This window comes from Lithobates pipiens, unplaced genomic scaffold, assembly GCF_037356315.1.
Source record: "Lithobates pipiens isolate NorthernLeopardFrog02 unplaced genomic scaffold, aLitPip1_a1.2 Scaffold_13, whole genome shotgun sequence".
Lineage (NCBI taxonomy): Eukaryota > Metazoa > Chordata > Amphibia > Anura > Ranidae > Lithobates > Lithobates pipiens.
Window position 1 is genome coordinate 373,504,543 of NW_027507718.1, and position 27,649 is coordinate 373,532,191.

Genomic DNA, 27,649 nt, shown 5'->3' on the forward strand with positions numbered 1-27,649 from the left:
TGTTAGCTGCAGTTTGATACGCTGAAATTGCAGCAGGAGCTGGCTGCAGGGCTGGGCCTGAAACATTAAAGTGAGATTTTAGGAGCTTCTCAAACTTTATATATGCAGAACCTTAAAATAAAGGAACATATTCAATAGGTACAGTGAGATGTCTGTTAGGAGATAGACAACAGGATCAACTACAGGAATAGCCCACTTCTTTGTGAATTCTTTATCCACTGGATAGACTTCAATAAAGATTTTGGAAGGAGTGATTTTTTTTCAGGCGTGACCCAGTCATCATAGAATGTTTTTCAGGGTTTTGTACTTAAAGGTTCGTGGCAAGGCAGAGGAAAGTCAGCTTGCACAATGCCAAGACTTTTTCAAACAGAGGCAATGAGCTTTTTAAATTAGCATGTTGAACTAAACTCGTTTGTTAATATAGAGGGGAGAAAAAACTTCTGAAGCTTCCTTTTCATTATTTCCTCATTATCCCCTTTTTATCCTGTTATCCAATAATTTTCATCAGTGTCTGCATCCTCTAGCTTTGGCAAATTAGGATCCGATTTTGGTTAAGAAGCGGGCGTAGGGGAAGAGGTGTGACATTTTTGAGCTATGGACATTGCAAAGAATATAACAGAATATGTAAGGGAAATCAATGCTGCAAAAATTCTAAATGAATGACATTTTGCAAAAGAGAGTAGGAAAAAAAAACACAAAAAATCTGCAAATATATTAATAGTAAAAAGGTCAGGTCTGAGCATGAAGGGCTTTTACAAAATAGTCTACAATTGGTGACAAAGAGAAGGAAAATGTATTAAATACCTTCTTTACCTCTGTGTATACAAAGGAGCATGGGGGAGCTCAAGTCCATAATGGGGATTATACTGGCATAGCCCCAAATTAACCATTATGGTTCAAAATATGGTACAGAAATATTTAGACAGAATAAAGGTGAATAATGCACCTGGACCATATGGCAAACACCCACATGTCCTAAAATAACTGAGCTCTGTCATTTTAAAGCCATTGTTTCTAATTTTTGGAGACTTTGTGCTTATATTTGTGTCTATATTTAAAAAGGGGTCAAAGTCTTTACCAAGTAACTAAAGACCTGTTAGTTTAACTTCTATAAATGACACATAGATGCGATTTTGCTAGAAAAAACATATTTTAAGCAATAGACAGCATGTATTTTATGAGTGGGTAAGCAAAACCTTAGACAAAGGAGTGTCTGTGATTATAGTACACTTGAATTTTGAAAAAGCGCTTGACACAGTTCCCCATACACGATGTGTAAGGTAAAGTCTACAGGCTTGGAAAACTCACTGAAATACCATATTCAGAGTAGTGATTAACCACTTGCCGCCCCCCGGCTGTCATATGACGGGCAGGCGGCGCTGCTCTCATTCTGGGAGGGAGTCATATGACGTCCTCCCATTTAAACAGGGAATGTGCGCGATCGTGCTCGCATCCCTGTTCCTTCGGTGCCGGTGTGCTAGTGTGTCACAGAGACACTGCTCGCCACCGAGGGGGGTGAACAGCCATTAGGCAAGGGGGCACTCTTTACATCTGGAAGAAAATAAATTTACCTCCAAATATGGAAAGGCTTCTTCATAATAAGAGCTGTGAAAATGTGAAATAGACTTCCTCAAGAGCTGGTTCTGACCAGCTCAGTAGATTGTTTAAATTTTCTTTTTCCTAAATGCACAAAATATAACTGGATGACAATAATTGTAGGTAAGGGTGATACAGGGAATATCCGATTGCCTCTTGTGCCCCCCCCCCCCCTCATGGGAGCAAATTGAATCATGCTTTAATGGGTTTTTGCCTTCCTATGGATCAACTGTGGTTATAGGACTGTGTATATGGATGGAGGTTTTCAATTTGTCCGTTTTTTTTTTTTGGGGGGGGGGGGGTTTCTCTGTGGGTTGAGCTAGATGGACTTTTTTTTCAACCAGACTATGTATGTAACTATGTAGGGACAAAAATGTCTGCATTAAAGCTGTAATCTGACTGAGGAAATGTGACATAGATTCAGAGAATTCTGCCTAGTCAACAAGGTCTCTCCTATAGGTGGGGCCGTAGGCCAAAGTGTTATTAAAGTATGCGACTAGTGGTGTGGTGTAACATCTGTTCATTCACCTAAGACTAAGCTTTGAGTGGTTTAATTTTAAATTTGAAACATTTGCACTGTGAAGTTAATACATTCCAAACATAGCCCTGTTTTTTATAGTAACGGTCAGAAATACAGGGAGACCCTGTCTTACCTGTTCACGATGCTGGACTTCGAATAGAGTCCAGGCTTCATCTCTCACAGTGGGTATATCCCTGAAGGAGTCTTTAGGGACTTGATTTCAAAGTTATAGATGGCGGTCCTGGACCTGTGTAGTACCTGTGATGAACTCAACGCATTGCATCAAGTGCCAAGGTTAGTGTCCACACAGGACCCAGCACCTGAAGCAACATTACAGGCCATTGTTACAGTGTGGATTAGGGATATGGCTCTCAAGGTTTTACCAAGGTTGCACCAAACTGGATACACTGCTACTATGCTGGCATTAGAAGACAGTGAGTGAAAAAAGGTCCACAACCTTCAAACACTAGCACAAAACAGAGAACTCAAAGAGTTGGGTAGGGTTATAGGGTCTGTAGCCGAGGGGCATATCTCCTAAAGCGTTTCCAATGTCTAATATCCTGAATGTACAAACTCATGGTGTATATTCTGCCCTGTAATGTGTCTTGTAATGTATGATTAAGATAACAAAAAATTGTCTGAAGTAGAGATTTAATGATAATGACAGGCACAAAGTGAAATGCTCTGTTCCTGTTCAAGTTTCTAAGGTGGCTGTATTGTGAGCTAGAGACTTGCTACACTCATAACACATAAGTGGGTAATAGAACTTGGCACAGTAGCAGAGGGTTTGCAAAGATTAGGAGCCATTCTTTGATGAGGGGAGACTCATGCAGGGCAAAATAACAGTGTTTCTGCAAAGGACATCCCCTGATCCCCCCTATACTCATATTACCTGTTTTACCATACAGCTTTTTGCTCCTTGGCCTTCTGAAGGTGCTTAGGCCTAAAAGCCAATTGTTAAGCCTAAGTACTTTCGCTTGAATAGGAAGTAATTTACTTGTTCCACTGGGTTACTTACAAAGCAAATATCAACACAGGTGGAGCAGCAAGGGTCTGTAAGGGAGCACAGGTAAGGTGAGTACTGATGAGGATATGGAATTGCCCTTTGCAGAGATGCTACTACTTCACTCTTCAAGGGAAAAGTGACTGTGTCTGTTTAAGTAGTATGCCTGTGTAGTGTAGCTTTAAAGTGGACCCAGTGTCCATCAGATATGCAGCACAACATAATATTTTAAAGAGGAAGTAAACCCTGATGAGTTTACTTCCTCTTTCATTCCCTGCAAAGGCAAAGCATAACGGACTACTATGCATCGCATAGTAGCCCATTATGTGTCACTTACATGACACAGGAGCCAGCGAAGTCACCGCTGCCCCCTGTAGTCCGGCGCATCCATCTTCTCGGTGGGATCTCGCAGCTCCGCTGCTGTCATTCGGCGAAGCCGCGTTGACGTCACTCCCGCGCATCCCCTCTATACGCGCGGCTCAGTGCACGCCGCTGTCTACGGGAAAATATCTCCTAAACCGTATAGGTTTAGGAGATATTTCTTGGACCTAGAGGTAAGCCTTAATCTAGGCTTACCTGTAGGTCAAAGTGGTTTGTAAGGGTTTACAACCACTTTAATATTAACAGATAATATTTACTACCTTTCAAAGATATTACCATTACCAAGAACTAGTTCTGGCTAGCAGAGTGGATTGTTTTAAAAAAGAGCTGGATGCCATCCTAAAAGCACAAAATATAACTGGATATTAAGATTTATAGGCATTAACACCAGAGATTGTTGATCTAGGGAACATCAGATTGCCTTCTGGGGGATCAGGAAGTATTTTTTCTCTCACTGGAGCAAATTGAACCATTTAAAAACCAAAAATGTTTAAAAAAAATGTTTTAGAGGCTTTTTTTATTCATAGTCTTGCACAGATGCAGCCTGCTTGTTTCAGCTGTCAATGTAGCTCTCTGACCTTTAAATATGTACATGTCATTCAACAGTGAATACTAATATTTAGAATTTTTGCAAAAATCAAATAGTTTTGCCTGGCAGAATTGGCCTTTGAGCTTTACCAACTCACTATGATACATTAGGATCACATCGTGATATCCTCATAACCAGGATAGTTTACCAGGCATATTTGAGGTAAATGAATGACACTGCACTAATTGTCTACAAGTTGCTTGGAAAAAGAAATAAAAGATCTTTCTCTGTCCTTTCTTATTAAAAAATGTATGTATGGAAATGTTCTACTAAATCGAAGCCCTATAGCAGGGGTGCCCAACCAGTGGCCCAGGGGCCACATGTAGCCCGCGGAGCCCTCTGATGTGGCCCGCAACCTCCTTCTGTAGGATGGCGGATTGGCAAGCCCAGATCGTAGCTGTGGAGCAGAGCTGTATAAGCTGATGCTTCCTGTATAGCGCTGTCTCTTGCCACTGGCGGAGTGATACCAAATGCACTCTGCTGGGGACAGCAACAGCAGGCGATACCTGAATGGAAGACTGTTATTAAAGGTCAGTTTATTACTAAAATTGCAGTGTATATATGGGCATATCTGCACAGTGATTACTGGGCTGCTTTCAAACTGATCCACAGGTGTAGTGCACCTTCAGTTTACCTGCACTAGCATAGTGCAGGTAAACTTATAGACTAGACTTCTGTTATTACCTGCGGGTTTGATGTGCTTTCAGAAACCTGCAGGATATAATAGAAGTCTATGGCAAAGTGTATCTAACCCGCAGGAAAGACGCAGGTTCACTGTGCTGCATTAGTGTGAAAGGCCCCTTTTACACAATCGGTCCAACCCAATCAGACCCTCCATTCACCTCTATGAAACGGCAGATGTAAACAGATTTCGGTCCTTTTACACCCGCCTACCTCCAATCTGATTTGCTAAAAAACAAACAAAAAAAAAAACAGAAGGGGGATCAATCCCCTTCCGTCTGGGCAGATCGGATCGGAGGACCCGTAGAGTGGGCTGTGTCCGTGTCCGCTCTGCACAGACCTGTCATCCGCCTGCTCTGCTCATTGTGGCCTGGGACCAGTTACCAAGTCGCACCAAGTGCCCCTCGCTCTTCAAAAGGTTGGGCACCCCTGCCCTATAGGGTCAATTTATTAAAGGCAAATAGGCCGATAACTCTGCAAGATAACTTTCAAGGGAACTTATATTTTGCAAGGGAATTTTCCCTCAGCTTAGTAAATGTGGTTACATTAACTTGACAAAGAATATCCAAAGATTGCTATTTTTGCTTGCACATGATTGGTTAATGGACATTATGCAGAACTTCACCTTCAATAAGCTAAAGGAAAATACCCTTGCAAAGTGAGCAGACTATTTGCCTATGGTAAATTAACCCCATATGTCCTTAAAATGCATATTGTGTTAGGATGCAGTACGTAAGTAAAAGTTATAAAGTGCAAACCTAAAACATGTTTTAAAAAATATGAAAAAACACATTCTACCACAATGGTTTGGAAGGCTTTGATATTGAAATCATCAATAAGTCTTTGGATTACTATTTCTAATATGTCTATCTTATACCTTTTGGTCAAAATATTTAATAAAAAAATTGAAACAGAAGTGATCAATAAGATTTCCTCAATGGAACTTTTTTAAACCTTGCCAGATCTCAGACATATAAGACGATATGGTGATATACTACATAACCAACATTTTTGTGAAATATAGCACACATTAAAGAATAGCTGAAATGACAGACTACCGTATCTATTTACAAAATCAACTTTGTACATACTGTATTTCTTTCAGCTAATCCACAAATAAGTTATATGAGATTTTAGTACCCCTTTGGGTTCACCTTTCATCAACCTGGACTTTTTACTGGGGGGGGGGTATATGAATTGGTTGTTCAACAGTGAATTAATATTGCTTCATGTCATTATTACAGCTAACATTTATGATTGGTCAACGAAGAGTGGGAACTTCAGTTAAAATCTGCTGGAGGAGCTATGGGTTTTGTTATTGGTATTTTTTTTTTTTTAACATTTTACAAAGACAAGTGTAGAGTCGGTACATATGCTAGTGCATTAATGAGAAATAATACAGTAATATGTTTCATATATCACATGCTGTCCAAGGTATAGTCTGAAAAAGATGCATGCCAATGACTTTAGCATATGAAGCAAGAAAAATAATGTGTAATATCCATATGTTGGATAAGTATTAGGCACGGATAGCTGGAGTAAATATTGTAGTAGTGAAATATGTAAAGGTTTCAGCTCTGATCATTCAGTACATATTAAAAGGCAAATGAAAAGAAAAGAGAGAAGAAAAGAAAGAGTAAAGTGTAAGATAGGAATGAGAAAATGTAATAAAGAAAAAGGGGTGGGGGAGGGGTATAGTGTTGAAGCCCCTCAGCTTTAACTTTTTTAAATAGCTTTGGTCACTAAAAATATTAGGCTGTTAGCAAATGAGTTATTTCAAATTAGAATTTATGTCCTTTCCCTCAAAAAAGAGAGCCACACTTCTTTGTGAAGATCTTAAAGTTTTACTAAACACACAACAGTAAAATCTGTCTGTATATGCAGCATAGTGTGCTTGTTATGCTCACTGTGGAACTTAAGGGGTTAATCCTCTGCATTGTATAAAAAAGCTGTTTTATCCTGTATGCACAGATCCTTCCCTTCTTGCACTGCCTATCTGGGGAAGGCCAGCTAACACAGGCAGGGTAGCAAACCTGCACACGCTCTGTTGTGTCTTTTATGCTGGAGAGAACATTTAATTGTTCTCAGAGCTAGTCAGGTCACATGATATTGACATCACACATGTGGGCGTGTATACAGGCTACAGTGGAAGTCTCCTCCTTCCTGAACTCTCAGCACTGGAGAAACTGTGCAGTTTATCATTGATCAGGCAAAAAGGTATTTTAACTCCTTTAGATCTGCGCTATAGCCGAAAGATGGCTACAGCGCGGATCTGATTTGCCAGGAGGGCGTCAATAGATGTCCTTCCCTTTGCCAGCTGGCCACACCCCCCGCGCTGTGATCACCCGAGTCTCATTGACAGATCCGAGTAATGGGTCAATCCTGATCCCTTACTACGTGATTAGCTGTCAGCCAATGACAGCTGATCACATGATGTAAACAGAGAATCGGTAATCGTTTTTTTTTTCTTCTCACGCATGAGGAGAAAAAAATCCGATCACCAGCTCCTGTTGAAGGGACATCAGTCCTGAGCAGGGAGAGGGGAAGCCGCCTCATATGTGCCCACAGTGCTCACCAGTATGTGCCCACCCATCAGTGCCCACGAGTACATCAGTGCCACCTATCAATGCCCACGAGTGCCACTTATCAATGCCCACCAGTGGTGCCTCATCAGTGCCACCTATCAGTGCTGCCTATCAGTGTCACCTACCAGTGCCGATCAGTGCCCATCACTGCCACCCATCAGTGCCCATCACTGCCACCCATCAGTGCCACCTATTAGTGCCCTTCAGTGCCACGTATCAATGCCCTTCAGTGCCACCCATCAGTGCCCACCAGTGCCACCTCATCACTGCTCACCAGTGCCGCCTATTAGTGCCCATCAGTGTTGCCTTATCAGTGCCCATCAATGCAGCCTATCGGTGCCCATCAGTGCAGCCTATCAGTGCCCATCAGTGTAACCCCATCAGCGTTCATCAATGAAGGAGAAAAATTACCTGTTTCCAAAATGTATTAACAAAATATAAACGGTTTTTGGATTCTTTTTTTTATTCTGTATTTTTTAATAAATAAAAAAAACCCAGAGTGATCAAATATCACCAAAAGAAAGCTATGTGTGAAAAAAATGATAAAACTTTCATTTGGGTACAGTGTTGTATAACTGCGCAATTCTCATTCAAAGAGTGACAGCGCTAAAAGCTGAAAATTGGTCTGGGGGGGGGGGGGGTTTAGGTGCCCAGTAAGCAAGTGGTTAATATAAATAGAAGATTTATATGCTGTGGGCACTTGGGGGGGGGGGGGGGGGGCAGATGAACTATTTTCATATTACTGGGTTTAATGGCACTTTAATGAGTTTGACACATTTTTATTTTTAAGTGAGTCTTTTCAAAATCCCCTTGCTCTTAGCTATATAACATATGACTATATTGTCATTCATGTTTCTGTAGGCAATGGGACCTTGAATAGAATGGTGATTTATCTAGCAATGAATGGGGTAAGAAAGTCTGTCTAAAATTAAACTAGCTTATGTTCGTGATATAATTATTCATGGGATCGCAGGCAGCTCCCCCCAGCCCCCTCAATTCAATAATCAAGGCAATAAAACAGCAATTTGACATAGACAATGGCTACAGCATTTTATTGGTTTGAATTAATTCATACAAACGTCATATATAATCGTAACATGACAAAACTCTCAAAGGACTGGAGCAAAACCTCAGTTATACATAAACAAAGTCCCCCTTGACCCAAAGGGACAAAACCACAAAAAGTGCCTGGGATGGGTGGGTGTGGGGGCTTAGTCCAGTGTCCAGCCAACAGCAAGAATCCTGGGATGCTGCAGGGGTCCACATGTGTTCCACAAGGTTCTATGAAGTCACAAGCTTGAAATTAGCCACTAACAAGTTACCCGCACAGGTAATCCCCAACAATTTAAAGGGCCAGTACCACTTTAATTAAACGAAATACCAAACATAAAAAATAAATGAAATGACAGCAAACGCCTGCTGCCGCAATCCCATGTACGCGGGCACCAATTGTGCCACCTTTACCCATTCTTTGCTTTTTTTTTCTTATCATTGGACTGTTTGAAAATTTCTTGGCACATAACCAATCAATGAACTGTAATGGATTGCTGGTTAAGTGAATAAACCTATTTTTTTTTTTCTCTCTACACATAAGTATAGTATATTTGTACAACTCAATGTGAAAAAGCAGAACTTCTGGATGGATAATCCTACCCCCCTGCCCCATGAGAATATTTAATGCACACAACCCAAGACTTACAGCAAGTGAAAACTTCCACATCCCTTACTCTGCTATCTAATCCCTAGACAATGTACTAATGTACGGATGTACTTTGAAAACATAATTGTACTTATTGGAGATATGGTTAATGCACATGACAGCTCTGTTCTGTATTAACTATTCAGAACACTTGATTGTGCAAAAGAAAAAAAAAAGAGAACACTGTGTAAAAAGCTAAAGCCAGTCCAATTCAAACACAGGAGATTTATACAAGATGACACTTGCTTCCTTTGTGGCTTGGATTCTTATGAATGCGGATATATGTCACGCAATTTTAATAGGATTATCAGGAATGCAAATATTTAAATGTAGCAGAGCACATTTTACACTCATTTTTATGGTCATTTAAATCAGGCAAAGTCATAACATTCTTTTACATATATACAAATGCAATTATTTTTTCTTTTTCGATTGGCTTCATAACTATGCACTTCAGTACTTTGTAGAAAAGCTTTAATAACTGCAATGCCCAGTAACACATAGCATTCTGTGCAGCCCATCATTTAGAATAGCACTCTGACACACAAATACAATAAGCGCCAATGGACTTGCACTGGTGGTTACCACGACCCACATGTGTGTGGTATTAGGAAAAAAAGGTATAGACCCAGCGCTCCTTCTGCTGCCATACTTAGGCAGTCGATTTTATTTGAATGTGCTGCATGACTGCAATGCAGGTCACTGTGCATGCAGTAATGCACCACAACAGACTGGCATAGTGACAAGGCCTTAAAAGAAACCTGTCATAATGGAGCTATGTGGGCTGCCTTGCTGACCTACTTTAGAGATGGCTTGTTCTTTGTCCCAGGCTTCAATACCTTCTGCACCACTGAACCAGAACAAGTAGCAAATCAGAAATGTAATTATTACATACTTTGGTTAAGAAAATATGAAAGTGAAAGATTTTGGTTTCCTTAATCACATTTCCTTGCCATACAGTAATAAAATACTTAAAGTGGTTCACAGGGCAAAATGCTTTATTTTTTACCTGTTCCCTTTTACCTTAAAGTGGTGTTGCCACCAAAAAAAAAAAAAATAGCTCAAAATTCATAAAAAAAAAAAAAAATTGGAAAAAAAAAATGTTTTACTCACCTCTAAATGCCTGTTGCTAGGGGGTCCCTCGTAGTCTGCCTTCTTCAATGCCCGGGCTAGTGACATCACTTCCCCTCACGCCGCGCAATCATCTGGGACCTGTCACGTATCCCAGATGACTGTGTGGCGTATCATGGCGCCCGGCGCAGCTCGCACATGCGCAGTGGTTGCCCAGCTGTGGGTGCACAGTAAGAATGCTTGCGCTGCGAGCGGGCAACGAGGGGGGGCTTCGTTCCCCCGCATCGCTGGACCCTGGGACAGGTAAGTGTCCGATTATTAAAAGTCAGCAGCTGCAGTATTTGTAGCTGCTGACTTTAATTTTTTCTTTTTTAGGGAGCACCCCACTTTAATGCATTCTCTGCATTAAGTTATAACACATATTATTGTGGGTAACCACCCCCCCCATCCCTGAACACTTGCTGGTCACTTCTCTCGATCTAGTGATGTCTCTGCCGGCAGCCTCACTCTCTTAGGCCGCGTACACACGGGCGGACTGTTCGCCCAACTTTGTCCGTCAAACAGTTTCAGCGAACAGTCCGCTCAAAATTAGCATGGACGGACATGGCCACACACGACGAACGAACAGTTTGCTGAAACCGTGCGCGATGACGTGAACGGCACGTACGACGGGACGAAAAATACGACGTCCTATACACTGCATTATAACTTTCGGCGTGTAAATCCTTTCTGAGCATGCGCAGAACTTAGTTTGACGAACAAGCCTACACACGAGGGGACTGTTCGCTGAAACAAAGTTTCAGCGGACAGTTTTTCGGAATTTCCGAAAAACCTTGTTCAGCGGACTGTTCGCTGAAACTGTCCGCTGAAAGCCCACACGCGAGCGGACTGTCCGCCGAAACACTGTTCAGCGGACAAAGTTGGGCGAACAGTCCCCGCGTGTGTACGCGGCCTTAATGTATTCACAGGCTTTACTGAGAGCAGTGGGGGCCATTGGCTCTTACTGCTGTCGGCCCAATTGGGTGGGAGTGGCCGAGCAGCGCTGTGTGCCTTTATGGAGGCACACAGACCAGCTTGGGTGCATCCTGAACACACAGCTTGCTATGGGGGCACACACAAGACAGGAGAAACCGAGAGCGCTGGCAGGGGACCCCAGAAGAGAAAGTTCAGGGCCACGCTGTGCAATAACAGGTAAGGTAAGTATATATTTTTTATTTTAATTTAAGAAAGTAACGGGTTTACAATGACTTTAAAGCTTACATTTTTTAAATTTAGTTATTGATACATTTTCAATGCAACACATCAGATGTTTAATTTCTCTGATTAAACTAGGCAATACAAGTTTTATTTTTGCTCCAGTTTTCATAAATCAGCCATAGCATAAGTATATGGATGTGTTTGTTAAAATTTAGGTAAGAAATGTGAAATTGATATATTATATTGTCAGAATCATAGAGCAGAATCTATAACCACATTGCTAATGCATACATGTATCACTTAAATCAGTAATTGTATTTAGCTTTTGTAGAAATGTATGATATTATGACTCACATGGTAAAGACGTCAAGCGTGTCCCCAGCAGTTCTTGCCATTTCAAAATAGTTCTGCAGAATGTTGACAGTGCCTGAGAGAGCCTCGTGACCACAGCCACAGAACAGTGCAACCCCGGCATACAGCAGGATAGTAGCGATCAATGATGCATACGGAATACCCCCAAGGCATTTTATGCAGCATTCGAAGCAACCTTCAAACAAAACAAATAGAAAGATACAAGGTGAAATGGCATTTATGAAAGGAGGAAACAAATTGCTTTAGCAGTCTTAGATCTAGCCTTGGTGTACAGAATTGATTTATATGTTAATATAAAGAGTGATTCTATGCAACTAGTAAATACTTTCGATCGGCTACTAATGCTATCCAGAAAACATTGCCGTGGCTCAATCCAGCAGATTTACTCATTAACTCGAATTACCCTAATCTGATTGCTGTGCTACCTCCTTCAGTCAGAATTACTTATTACTTCTTACTACTCAGAATTTATGACATCAGGCTATTCATATGTGGGAGGCAGCAAAAAGCCTGTAACGGGTGCGCTTGGGAATACTTCTATTGCAAGCAGGGGTCCTATGTGCAGAGAAATACCCGTTGATCCTGCCAGAAATCTAGTGAACCTGTAAATTAATTTGCACTGTCAATTTCACTGTTGTGAACTACAGAACATTCCACCCATATTCTAATATGTAATATAGATGAGGAGGGTGTTTGTAGCCTAACATGACACTGCTGCTCTTCCATTGCTCCTCCATGGATATAGTACAGTGAGTGAGCACCCTAAGACACTGCTACTGGCAGAATCGCCAGGTGAAAATAAAGGAAGAAGGCCTGACAAGGGGAAACTGACATTGACAATGGGCCACTACATCTAAGCTGCAATCGTTTACTTTTGTGTTCTTGGCTTTACAATACATTTTAAATACTAAGCAAGTAGACTGCGCTCCTTCTGTGCATTTAAGGCTGAATGTTACATATTAAAAGTACAGTATTTTTATTTAAAAAAAGCAATAGGAACACTGGTTATAAAAATAATGAAATACATAAATTCTATATACCAATATTAAATATCAATATACAATATTAAATATACATTCAATACACACTGTACAGTATATACATACATACAATTAGTGCATGCATTTGAATATTATGAGGTTTAATGTTTATAATGTATATGATGTTTAAAAAGAAGTATATACAACAAAGTATTGTATTTTATTTTTGGGTCATTGGTCACAAACGCAAAATGAAATTGCAATTTATTTTCAAACACCAATGGTTATGTTGCTACCATTGCGCACATGATTTGTGAAGGTAATAATTATTTCTGTTAACTGTGCAAAAACAACAGCCAACACTTGCACACCTAGGAAATTATTATATGTTTTTGAAATCTACATCTACATGTCTCAGCCAAATGCAGCAGCAATTCTATGATTATTAAAGTGATTTATAAAACCTGAAACAACCAGAGGTTGAAATGCTGTGACTTCCATACAATGTATTCCATTTAATTTATAAATGTTGTTAGCATATATATTGTTAGAATCTTTTAGTCTGATACTTTAGACCATGGGGTGCACAGGAGAAAACATAGAGATCTTTTACACTCGTTTGGATCACTCTCCAGGTGGCGCAATCACATTTTTGTCAATGGGCAAGTTTGACAGGCGGTGCTGCCTGTCAAACACTGCAGCCTTTATTCTTGAAAAGTAACCAACACACTGGCCAATGATTCAAGAACTCAAATCCTCTGATCTCAATACATAAAATTTTGCCTGGTCTTTTCCAGCACCAAAAACATGTATAAAAACAATTCATTACATTTTTATTATAAAAAATAAAACTGTATCTCAAAACGTACGCTGTAGGTTTAGCTCATAGAGGAACAAACCCCATATAAAACTCTCATAGTTTTAAGTGTAACAGTCTTAATGTAGAAGCTGCATGCAACATTTCGAGTATCACTAAAAATACATCTGATAACTCATAGAGAACTCATAGGTTAAAAACAATAAGTGTGGTACTGTGCTGATGCGATCCCATGGTGAAAGCAGAAGAACATGACCAGCACACTGTGAATCTCCAATGTGGGTCCAAAGCTTTATTTAGCGATCACATTGTAGCAATGCACCACATGTCACATGATGAAGGGGTCCTGCGAGACTCCAAAACATTGTTCTTTGCTGTAACAATGTGATCACTGAATAAAACATTGGAGATCCACGGAGTGCTGGTGATGTGCTTCTACCTTGACTATCTTCAATTCCAGCCGATCGTTACTACAGCACCTGCTTACATACACAGCCCTTTCCCAGGAATGGGTGCATTGGGATTGTGCATTGGTACCCCCATGGTAAAAGGGTTCCAAAGGGTGAAAAAGGGACAACTGTACATGCAGGGATGCAGAGAGCAGCTAAGTGATCTTAACCAACCATAGCCCAAAATGGGTCCATCCAAGAGCATGGCCGACCAAAACGATCCAACACCAGGGAAGAGTCACAGCTCTATTTTTTTCTTAGTCCCCCTGCAAAGTCCCACAGGTACCTGTTGAGCATGCCAGTGATGTCCACCTAATGCAGCTTCCTTTGATTATGTGACAACAATGCTATATTGCTCCTGAATTCAGAGAAGCATTGTCACTCTCGTGCAGCCTGTGACTGCTTGCACCACAGTGGGATGAGAAGATGTGGCTATCAGCATTGTCATTCCTGATTCAAAAGCCTGTAGCTTGTCAGTTAGCAACTGGCCACACATGGTCCAGGCCACTGCTTTCTGGATTGACAGCACTGCCTCTGTTTCTACAACCCTCCCTATGTGGTCTGCAGTGTCAGGAAGGGATGGAAGAAGGGAATAGAGGGACTTGTGTGGGTTGTCATACAGGAGCCTTTAGATGTACATTTAAAAGTCCAAAACTTTTCCAAGCTATGTGGGCACCATGTTGCTTATAAATTACTTTTTACCCTGCAAAAATGCACTTTAACCCTTTAGCCCAAATTTTGTTCAATTCAGCTGCGTTTTCCACCCAACTATAAAATGTATATAGAACTATATTTTTATGAAGCAATGTTTAGGTACCTTTAAGACCGTTTTCAGCTCATAAAAAGCTCATCTCAAAAGTTACAAAACGCCCAACAAGCAAAATCTCATTCATTTAAATAGCCCCCGTTCACATTTGAACATTCTGTCACCTGAAGAAAAATGCCTGAAGCTCAAAAAAGTACATGAGTTTATTTTTAGGCAGATTATAGGCGATTTGCATTGGTGGCCTTTAGGCCTCAAAACTGACAATATGTACAAAAAACTCCAGAAAAAATGCCCAAAAAACACCCTAAAATGCACCCCAATAAACGCCTGAAAACAATGCGCTCAGGTGTGAATGCAGCATTAAAGTATAATTAAAGTATAATTAATATCTAGGGGAATAATTCCTTCCTATGGTGAGTCAAATAGTTGGACCTTTTGATTTTTTCAACTGTACAGACAATAAAGTTTTTATAATAATAATGTTGGGGTGCAAAGCTGTATTAGTTCATTAGGGGTGGGTATCCTCATCCTTATTATGCATAAATTCGAGAAGAGGAGGCATGCGCACAGGAAAACCCCCAAAAAAAATGTTTTGGATGTGCCGTGCCCCAATGTAGAAGGACTATCTCGATACCACAGATAAAATGTAAATTTTTATTATTACATTATTAATAAAAATTTACATTTTATCTGTGGTATCGAGACAGTCCTTCTACACTGGGGCACGGCACATCCAAAAAGTTTTTTTTTGGGGGGTTCCCTGTGCGCATGCCTCCTCTTCTCGAATAATGTTTTTATGTAACATGATAAGCAAATTCTGTTGTACGTGAAAAGAATTAAAACATATGAGTACTTTTATTTCTACAGCATAGTTTTCTCTATAGAACATGATAATGTCTCTGTCATCAAAAAATAAATGAAAAATCTATTGAGCGGCTGAGTTCTCAGCTATTTCGAGAACAATAACAATTGTGATTTAACTGAAAAGATTCCAAGACAAGCTTTGCTGCAAGGTCAGAATGTACTGCTGGATTGTGTTAATGAACCCCTAATTTATGCACAAAGTGAAAAATGTTTTATTTAGCTCTGTGATAGCGAGAAATTCTTTGTCCAAACTTCCCTTGTTTATATAAGATATTATGATTGAATCTCATCTTATAGGTAAGCATGGGATGCAATGTTCAACCTTTACTTGAAACAATGGGGTTGCAAAAATGCTGTTTTTTTTATTTTCCTTGCACATGATTGGGTATTCTTTGCAAAGTTACTAATTTACTAATCTCTGAAGCAATTGTAGAGTGTAACTACAATCTGCAAAGTGCACAGTCTATTTGCATTTATGAGTATATATGAGGGAACTGGTGGAGGGCTCTATATATACCCGGGGGAGATGATGGGGAAGCCCAGTTTATAAAGAGGTTACTGGTGAAGGGTTATATGGGACTGATGGGGGACATGTACACATAGAAGGTTGATAGAGGGCTGTGTATTTGTAAATGGTTTATTGGGGGCTGCTTAAACACAGGAAGAGACAGTGGTTATATAAGGAGGCTTGGGGGATGCGATATATATATATATATATATATATATATATATATATATATATATATATATATATATATATCCTTCACATTTTTGTAAATACTTTATTATATCTTTTCATGTGACAACAACATGTGAAGGGATGACACTATTTACGAAAGGTAAATCCACTTTGCACCGAATGTGCACTTGGAAATGCAGTCACTTTAAATCTAAGGGGTAGATTTGAAATGAGGGGGAGCTCTGCTGATTTTATCAACCAATCATGTGCAAGCTAAAATGCTGTTTTTTTTTTCCTTGCATATCCCCCTCAGATCTACAGTGAATGCACGTCCAAGTGCACTTGTAGTGCAAAGTGGATTTGCCTTTAGTAAATAAACCCCTATGCTACAATGTAAAGTAGCGAGTGTATAGCTTGTTGCTGTCCCCTCAAAATAACTCAACACACAGCCATTAATGTCTAAACCACTGGCAAAAAAGTGAGTACACCCCTAAGTGAAAATGTCCAAATTGGGCCCAATTAGCCATTTTACGTCCCAATGTCATGTGACCTGTTCGTGTTACAAAGTCTCAGGTGTGAATGGGGAGCAGTTGTGTTAAATGTGGTGTTATCTCTCTCATACTGGTCACTGGAAGTTCAACATGGCAACTCTTGGCAAAGAACTCTCTGAGGATCAGAAAAAAAGAATTGTTGCTCAGCATAAAGATAGTCTAGGCTATAAGAAGATTGCCAAGACCCTGAAACAGAGATGCAGCATAGTGGGCAAGACCATGCAGTGGTTTAACAGGACAGGTTCCACTTAGAACAGGCCTCAACATGGTTGACCAAAGAAGTTGAGTGCACATGCCCTACGTCATATCCAGACGTTGTCTTTAGGAAATAGATGTATGAGTGCTGACAGCATTGCTGCAGAGGTTGAAGGGGTGGGGGTCAGCCTGTCAGTGCTCAGACCATACGCTGCACACTGCATCAAATTGATCTGCATGGCTGTCATCCCAGAAGGAAGCCTCTTCTAAAGATGATGCACAAGAAAGTTCACAAACAGTTTGCTGAAAACTTGCAGACTAAGGACATGGATTACTGGAACCATGTCCTGTGGTCTCATGAGACCAAGATAAACTTATTTAGTTCAGATGGTGTCAAGCGTGTGTGGCAGCAACCAGGCGAGGAGTACAAAAACAAGTGTATCTTGCCTACAGTCAAGCATGGTAGTGAGAGTGTCATGGTCTGGGGCTGTATGAGTACTGCCAGCACTGGGGAGCTACAGTTCTTTGAGGTAACCTTGAATGTCAACATGTACTGAAGCCGAGCATGATCCCCTCCCTTTGGAGACTAGGCCACAGGGCAGTATTCCAACATGATAACGACCCCAAGCTCTGGTGAACTCCATGCCCAAGAGGGTTAAGGCAGTTAAGACCGCACAAAATATTGGCACTTTGGCCCAATTTGGACATTTTCACTTAGGAGTGTACTCACTTTTGTTGCCAGCGGTTTAGACATTAAAGGGGTTGTAATGTTAATTTTTTAAATTTTTTAAAATAACAAACATGTTATACTTACCTCCACTGCTCGTTTTGCACAGAGTGGCAGCGAACCTGGTCTTCTGGGGTCCCTCGGCGGCTTCCTCCCGCAAGTACTCCCTCGCACGGTGAGAAGTATTTGCGGGCGCGCTCCTGTGATACAGCAGGCGGCTATAGCCGCTCACTGTATCACTCGGCCCCACCCCCGGCACCCCGCATCATTAGATGTGATTGACAGCAGCGCGAGCCAATGGCTACGCTGCTTTCAATCCATTCACTCTAGCCAATCAGTGGCCAGGCTGAGCGGCGAAGAGGACATCGGGGGTGAGCGCAGGACTTTCGAGGGGTCAGGTAAGTAAACCGGGGGGGCTGGAGGTGCCGGCACTGTCAGATGTTTTTTCACCTTAATGCATAGAATGCATTAAGGTGAAAAAATATTTACCTTTACAACCCCTTTGGTAGCTGTGTGTTGAGTTATTTTGAGGGGGCAGAAAATGTACACTGTTATACAAGCTGTACACTCACTACTTTACATTGTAGCAAAGTGTCATTTCTTCAGTGTTGGCACATGAAAAGATATAATAAAATATTTACAAAAATATGAGGGGTGTACTCACTTTTGTGAAATACTGTATATATGGAATATGGAGGAGCTGAGTACATACATGAGGTTGCTAAATGGGGGGGGGGGGATTGTTTATACACATAAGGGAACATGTGCGAGACTGTATAGTATATATATCAGAGGTCTGGTGGTAGCTTAGCATATAGATTAGGTCTAATACAGGAAGTGTCTGCTTGGCATCTTGGTTGCATATTTAGAACTTTCAAGCCTACAAAGTCATTTTAAACAGGGTAAAAAAGGAGTTATCCTTTTATAAATGAATATGTCGCTAAAGGCAAAACTTATTTTTTTCATTTTTGATAGACTAATGCCGCGTACACACGGTCGAACTGTTTGACGTACTTAGTCCGTCATACAATCCGACGGACAATCCGGCGTACTTTCCACTGAACGGACTTGACCACACACGGATACACAAACAGTCCGACGAAAGCTTGCGCGATGACGTACAGCACGTACGACGGGACTAGAAATAGGAAGTCCAAGACACAGCAAAGCCCTGTAAATCCTTTCTGGGCATGCGCCATTCTTAGTCCGTCGGACTAGCATACTGACGGCCGTATTGTCCGCTGAAACCAAAGTACGACAGACAGATTTTTGGAAAAACCAAAATTCTTAGTACTCCGGACTGCACGCTGAAAAAGTCAGCTGAAGTCCACACACGAGCGGATTGTCCGCTGAAATGTGTTTCAACGGACTAAGTACGTCAAACAGTTCGACCGTGTGTACGCGGCATAAGGGAGGGTTATAACACTTGACACCTTGCCAATTGCAGAGAGTTCACCTCACTTCCTGTCCCGTAGCCAAAACAGGAAGTGAGAGGGAATCCCTCCAAAGTGAGGAAGTCCTGCGGTGTCACAAGGGTCACTAGAACTGGTGTCCCCGTTTGCAAGATTACCCCTCTATTCCTGTTCTGATATAAACCCGAAATGTGTGATTTTCTTTTTTTTTTCAATGATAATAGTAAACATGACTAATAAAGAGGCTGAATCTCCTAACGAGAACACAGACAGCAATACAAACTGACCGTTGCGCTAATTTTTCTCTACTTTATCCAAAACGAAAAAAATAAATGTTTTACCTTTAGTGACACTTTAATAGTTTTGGTACACCGCTGACAACTTGGCCATAATGGAGGATTTTCATGTTTCCACCGCCAATGCCTAATGTGAAGAATACATTCATCTTCATGTAATGACCTATAAAGTTATTAAATGCCATCTATTTTAGGAAGCAGGTTGCCATGTCTTGTCTTTAGTAATACATTGAGAGATCAATCCTAGGAGTTTGTAATTGCCCTTCACATAAACAAACAATATACAACAGGCTCTAACAACTCTCAAAGGAAAACATTAAGAAATTATACAATCAATAGATGTCTTTCAATGAACTACACACTTACACACACACACACACACACACACAGCCTCTTTGCTGTACATACAGAAATGATAACTGTCAGAGACCATATTTTATCTTTCAGCGATTGATTTTCAGAGCATGCATCGATTTTCTGCCTTCACTAAAATAAATATTCATCATTACAAAATGTTCATAAATTCAACATCTGGTCAACGCTGTCCAAAGTAATATTTATCAATGTATATTTCTCCCGAACACAAATTCAGAGCAGGATGTATGTTCTCTAAGCGGTCAATCTACAAGATAAAACACAGTAAAACTAACAGCCATGACGCTTATACAATTTGTCATATACACAGCTACTACAAGGTACATCAACACATCTGCATAGAACAAAACAACAACAACAACATGACAACAACAGGCTGATAAAACGTAAACAATCACAATGTGATTCAATTCATTATTAACTGGCATGCAATATTATAAGCATAACATGGCACAATGCAGCACCATGAAGTGTAAAATACAATAATGTGATTTTACAGGTTTTCCCCTGATCTCTTCAGGAAAGTCCAAAAAACGCATACTTCTACTTCCTTATAAACCATATATTTAACTTTACGAGGAATCGCACACACTGTTGTGGATGGTGTTTTTTTTATATAGATATAATATACTGGGTAAATCATACCTCCCAACTGTCCCTGATTCCAAGGGACTGTCCCTAATTTGTCCCTCTGTCCATCATTCCCCCTCATTTGTCCCTCATTTTGGTCTTATCTATATAGTTGTATATAAAATGCACTGTTTATCTTTCAAAAAGGGTTTCCCAGTGCTAAACCTTCCATCCAATTTCTAAATTGCTGCATTTGTACATTTTAAACGTGTAATGGAAATTTGTAAGTTCTGTATATAATTGTATTCTATTTTATATGTATTGCACAATGCCCTCACTGTGCACACGGCACTAATAATGTTTTCAGTACATGTTTTGCATTCATTTGAGTCCTGATTAGAATTAGCCTGCCTATGTAAAGCCCCTTGTTACCATAAACATACAATTGTAATATTAATGTGATACCTACGTAATCATGTGTATAAAAACCTTCAAATGCATCATAATAAAGGAGAAGAGTTATTTGGAAAGATGCTGAGCGTATCTTTTGTGTCTGTTCCCTACTGCAGTAGTTATTAATCATTTGGAACCACTAATCAATATGAGGATGGGAGTTGCCTATCTGACAAAATATCTAATTTAAAAAACGAATACAAAGGAATAGTAGTGGTACAAAAAGCACATGTGGATTTAATTAACCTTTTTTGGGGTTAATTCTCCTTTAAGGGGGTGTGGCAGGGGTTGTGTCCTATGCTTACATAGATTTGTTAGTAGGTGTCCCAGATTCCCATCTCAAAATATTGGGAGGTACTGGGTGATTGCTGAAAATGGTGGGGAGTGATTATACCAAAAAGGTGAGGACCTTGATATCATGAACAGTTTCTCAGCAGCTTGTAATCTAAACTCTAGGTACATATATAAAACCATAATTAAGGCTTGTTATGCATGCGTTAAAAAGTCCTTATGTACCGTAAATATTAACTGTACAAGTACCTGACAGCTTCCTGTAATACCCTGCACAATCCAATATTTGTAGCTTTCTGACAATAGCAAGGAGAAGAGTAAAGACCTCATCAATACTGTGATGTTTGTACTGTCCAAACACCAGGTTGTCCCTGACCAAGCTGCATTGCTTGAACTGCAATGGACAAAAATCAAGTCACTAACCTGCATATACTATGTAGCATGGATGGCTAAGTAGAATCATTTATAATTTGACAGATCAACTATTATGCCCTGTACACACGGTTAGACATTCCGACTACATAATCCGTCAGATTTTTTCTGACGGATTTTGGCCAAACTCATCTTGCATACACACGGTCGCACAAAGTTGTCAGAAAATCCGATCGTTCAGAACGAGGTGTCGTACAACGCGTACGATGGGACAATAAAGAGGCCAGTAGCCAATAGCTTTCGTCTCATAATTTATTCAGACCATGCGTGGCACTTTGTGCGTCGGAATTGTCTACACACGGTCGGAATTTAATTTTATCGGATTTGTTGTCGTAACAGTAAATGCAGGCACGATCACGTACATGTACATCCGCTTATTCTTCCAGGTTTTGGCAGCTGATTTCAGCCAATGATTTTGACTTAAAAATTTTTACAAAAACACAGAACTCTGTGTACGGGGAACCACGATCTGGATGTTTCTTTTCCCTGCAGAACAGGGCGAAAAAACACCTAGATAGTAAAGTAAAAGTAGCACACATGGCACTTGTTAGGCACACGGGTAACTCAGTGACTGCCCCTAGATGTTAACCCCTTCCCAGCCAGTGTCATTAGTACAGTGGTAGTGTACAGTATTATCACTGACCACTGTATTTGTGTCACTAGCGACATCAGTGTCAGTTTGTTACCGTACCAGATAGTGTCTGTTAGGGCTAGATTGAATGCCACCCTATCACAGTCCCACTATAACTCGCTGATCACTGTCATTACAGTATAGTGTCTATAGCTACAAAAATTCCAGTATATACAGTGAGGGAAAAAGTATTTGATCCTCTGCTGATTTTGTACTTTTGCCCATTGACAAAAAAAAAAAGGTTTAGTCTAAAATTTTAATGGTAGGTTTATTTTGCCAGTGAGAGACAGAATAACAACAAAAATATCCAGAAAAACGCATTTAAAAAAAGTTATAAATTGATTTTAACCACTTCAGCCCCGGATGGCTGCTGAATGGCCGGGCCATTTTTTGCAATTCGGCACTGCGTCGCTTTAACTGACAATTGTGCGGTCGTGCGAAGCTGCATCAAAAAACAAAATTGACGTAATTTTTTTCCCACAAATAAAGCTTTCTTTTTGGTGGTATTTGATTGCCTCTGTGGTTTTTATTTTTTTGCGCTATAAACAAAAAAAGAATGACAATTTTGAAAAAAAACACAATACTTTGTACTTTTTGCTATAATAAATATCCCCATTTATTTTTTAAAAAAGCCAATTTTTTCTCAGTTTAGGCCGTTATGTATTCTTCTACATATTTTTGGTACAAAAAAAATTGCAATAAGCGTATATTGATTGGTTTGCGCAAAAGTTATATTGTCTACAAAATAGGAGATAGATTTATAGCATTTTTATTATTTTTTTTACTAGTAATGTCGGTGATCTGCGAATTGTATCGGGACTGTGACATTATGGCGGACACATCGGACACTTTTGACACAATTTTGGAATCATTGGCATTTATATAGAGATCAGTGCTATAAAAATGTATGGATTACTGTAAAAATGTCACTGGCAGGGAAGGGATAAACCTTGTTCCCTATGTGTGTTTCTAACTGTAGGGGGAGGGGGCCTGACCTAGAGGAAGCGATGGATCGTAGTTCCTAGTTAATAGGAACTCAGATTCTGTCACGCCTCACAGAACAGAACAGGGATTTGTGTGTTTACACACACATGACCCTGTTCTGCCCCTCGTGCTCACGATCGCTTGTGGCCAGCGGTCATCGCGACCATTGGCCACGAGCATCCGCACCCCCACTGTGCCCTGCTATCCCGATCTCACAAGACGATGTTTAGCTATGATGGCTCGAGGGATCGTGCCGAACTGCCGCAGTAAAATGACGACGGCTGGACGGCAAGCCGTTAATGAGTGAAAAAATGATTTAACCCCTTTGCAAAACATGACTTAGTACTTGGTGGCAAAACCCTTGGTGGCAATTACAGAGGTCAGATGTTTCTTGTAGTTGGCCATCTGGTTTGCACACATCTCTGGAGGGATTTTGTCCCACTCCTCTTTGCTGATCCTCTCCAAGTCATTAAAGGGTAAGTTCACCTTTACAGAAAAATCTGTAAGGTGAACTTACACAGGACCCCCTCCGGGGCGGGATAATTGACAGGCAGCTGGGAGGTGATTTGTTGCCTCCTCATCGGCTGTTTTAAAAGTATGGCTTTTGGCTTTTTTTTTTTTTTTTTAAGAACCATACTTACTTAGGTGGATGTAGCATCAGTACGATGCTGCATCTGTCCCCCACTGGCTCTAACACTGAGAACTGAGCAATCAAACACCACTGATTCCTCAGTTCTCACAGCTCCCTAAGCAGAGAGCGGATGACTGTCAGTCATCCTCTCACTACTTTGCCCCCCCCCAAGCGCTAGGCTGTAAAGGGGGCGGGAGAGGCGCCCGGCTCAGGCTCTCATCGACTCACTGAGAGGCTGAGCTGGGTGCCGGTCCAGGCATGTGGGCGGATCCCAACTTCATTGTCACAATCTTGCCCTGGCCTGGACCGCCTCTGTGACGTCAGCTGCTGTCTGCTGAAAAGGGGTCACAGGAGTGCAGAACGGACTGCACTCCTATGATCCATAGGAGAAGTACAGCTAAATGAGCTTTGGCTGTACTTCTCCTTTAATCCTGAAAAGCCCACACCACTGTACCATAACTGCATGCATTGCAAAAGAATCATGATCGCAACCTGTGTACAACCTGCTTGTGTTGCTAAGTGAAGGGGGGCAGTCAGAGGTGGTAAAACCACAGCTCAACTATTTTACTGCCCTCTGGTTGCATGTGTGAGAGCCCTTGTGTATTCTTGTTAATACAAGAGACTTAGACAAACAGGCATTAAAATCTATTGTCAATGATTTCATTACAATAAACCCAACCCAAGTAAAAGTTAAAGCACCAGTGGGTGGTTCTAAAAATACCACATACAGTCATAAAAAATTTCTTCAGAGAAACATTACAATGATGCTCATGCAGATTACTTCTTTTTTTACTCCACTATTTTTAGCATACAACACCCAGAAAGAACTTTCTGTTGCTGCTGTTGCAAATCCTTTTAGGTACTTAAGTGGAGGATGTAAGGACATCTGTCACATTATACAACCATACACAAATTTTAGATACACAAGTAGATAACAAACTTAAAAAAAAAAAATTAAGAAAATATTTTTTTTTTTTACACTGAATATTAAAATGTTTCAGTAAAAGTACAAAAAAGCAATAATAAAGTGCAACAATTCATAGCAATTAATCAGATTTTAGTTTAAAGCTACTACATCAATGAAGTAGATGAGTTACTGACTATGGGCCATTTATCTGTCTAGTATTTACTACCTGAATATGTCTGAGTGTATCTATTTGATTGTTTAACCACTTCCATACTGGGCCAATTCCAACATTTCTCTCCTACAAAAATTATTCAGAACCTCCAAACATTATATATATTTTTTTGGCAGGGAATAAAATGGCGGTCATTGCAATTTTTTATGTCACACGTTATTTGTGCAGTAATTTTTTAAACATTTTTTTGGGGAAAAACCAAACAAAACTGTAAAGTTAGCCCAATTTGTTTGTATAATGTGAAAGATGATGTAATCCCGGGTAAAAAGATACCTTATATGTCACACTTTAAAATTGCGCACACTCGTCGAATGGCGCCAAACTTAAAATTGAATTTAAAATTAAAATTTTAAGTATTTAAAAAGCTCCATAGGCTACACTTTTATATTTCTTACAGTTTACCAGTTTAGAGTTACAGAGGAGGTCTTGCACTAGAATTATTGCTCTCACTGAAGGTGACCTACATATGTGCTTGCTTACATATGTGTGTGTGCGTGTGTGTATGTGCTTGCCTATGTATGGGTTTTTGATCACTTTTAATCCTATTACAAGGAATGTAAGCATCCCTTGTAATAGGAATAGGGCATGACCGGTCCTCTTTATGAAGAGATGTAGGGTCTATAAGACCCCACATCTCTCCTCTAGACTGGAAAGCCTGAGATAATAAAAAAAAAAAGATCTCAGGCTTTTCAACTGAACACACAGCAGTGTTTACAACTGCTGGGGCCGGACCTGACATCATAATGTTGTGCCCGGCCTCCGAGAGTCATAGAGATGACCAAGGACCATCTGGTCCACGGTCAGCTCTATGGCAAACTTCCACCGCAGGTGGATTCCTTTTCCGGCTCGCCGATCGCAAAGGGGGCAAGGGGGGATGCCTGTAAACACAATTAAGCTCCTGAACTGCCTCTATGATTGTTTTTAATGTGTATGGAACCACCTGCAGAAAAAAAAGATACCTGAATGAGGCCTGTAGCTGCAGGCATCATTCAGAAATCTCCACTGAAAGCCAAGGACGTCATATGACATTCAGCGGGATGGAAGTGGTTAAAAATAAAAAAATCTCAACAAAATTGTATTAGACCCTTAAAAATCTGTGAAGGCATGTTACAAGATACAGTTTAGAAATTGGATACCTAAAACACGATGGGTCTGATTTACTAACACTGGAGAATCTGAAATCTGGTGCATCTGTGCATGGAAGCAATCAGCTTCTAACTTCAGCTTATTCAATTAAGCTTTGGAAAAAAAAAAATGGAAGCTGATTGGCTGCACCAGATTTTGCACTCTCTAGTTTTAGTAAATGTGAGCAAATAAACATGTCAAACAGTTTTTAGAATTCTGTGCATACGTCATACTCCTACCTTAGTATGCTCCCTCCCCACCCACTGTGTCCACCATACAGACAGGCGCATGGCTGAAGAGTTTTGTAGCTGGGTTCTCCATCAAGTCCATCTGGTGGAGTTAAGAGACTATTTCTCCATCAGGCCCACCTTGCTTTTGACTGAAGGTGCATGGTAGTGGCCCACTGCCATGCATGGTCAATCAAAAGCAGGCAAACATGATGGGGAATTAATCTCTCAGTTCCCCATCAGGCTCACCCAACAGTTGCTGCAGTCATGCCAACTAGTTCCTCATCAGGATTGAATTCCCTGTGACTTGTCTTTTTTCAAATATGGGCATTGCCATATTTGAGTAATGACATCACCAGTTTACTTTTCTTACTACACTCCCATGATGCATCAAGTTATGTGAATGGATGGAGGAGATGATGTCATTCAACTCTTCCTCCATTCACAAAATTTGATCCATTATGGAAGTGTAGAAGGATGAGTTTTATAAATGTCAGAGGATGTGGCAGGGGGGCAGGTGGGTAGGGCACCTTTCCAAATTAGGAGCTGCTGCTTTTAACCTTCACAGTTCTAGATGCCAGCAGTTCAGCGCAGTATTCAACAGCTGTGAAGGGGACACAGCATGAATTATTTTGAACAGAAGCAGCCGCCTGCAAGTAATAGGATATACACTACAACACACAGGGCTGGGACAAAGGGTGGGCAGGAGGGGAAGCTGCCCTGGGCACTGTGAGGTGGGGGGGCGGAAGGGGGTAAGTATTGTTCTAGGATGGGAAATTTGGCCGGGGGAAGTGCTGAGAGTGGGGAGAACGGGGGAAGAAGATGGGTGGAGGGGAGATTTGGCTGAAATTTATGCTGGGAGGTGGAAATGTGAAGTGGGGGGGGGGGGGGTGTGTACTAGGAGAGGACATATTTAGGGGTAGAGAATTTGTGGTAGAAGGGGTGATTTTTTGTTGGGGGGAGGGACATTTGCACTGGGGAGATTTGTAGGATGGGGGCACAAAGACTTTGCTGAGGGGGGATTTTAGCAGGGGCAGATTTGTATCTGGAGGAGGGGCGATTTATACTTAGGGGGTAAGCATGCAGATTAGTACTCAGTGTTTTTATGAGGGGATTTCTGCTGACAAATAATGCTTATACATCTTGGGAGGAGGGGCAGGTCACTGTTTGGTATGTTCGCCCTGGGGTCTAAATGACCTTGTCCTGGTACTGATAACACATACATGGTGTGTATGGTGCAGATTCCCCATAAAATTACCAAGGTCTTTTTTCATTTTTTACCGTTCTTAAAAAAAAAAAATGTGGCTAAGATCTTGTACTTGCTTTCCTATTAGTTTTATCATACAATGTATTAGTAAACT

At 40.7% G+C, this 27,649-nt stretch overlaps 1 protein-coding gene across 2 annotated transcripts in view; it reads right to left on the bottom strand.

The window, feature by feature from the left end:
- The window catches only part of GPM6A (glycoprotein M6A), a 327,840-nt gene that overhangs the window by 69,836 nt on the left and 230,355 nt on the right, over nucleotides 1-27,649 (bottom strand). For both annotated transcript variants that reach the window (XM_077477225.1, XM_077477224.1), the window contains exon 2: nucleotides 11,677-11,869. In XM_077477225.1, the coding sequence (XP_077333351.1) occupies nucleotides 11,677-11,869 (193 nt within the window). The remainder of the gene's footprint in view (nucleotides 1-11,676; nucleotides 11,870-27,649) is intronic.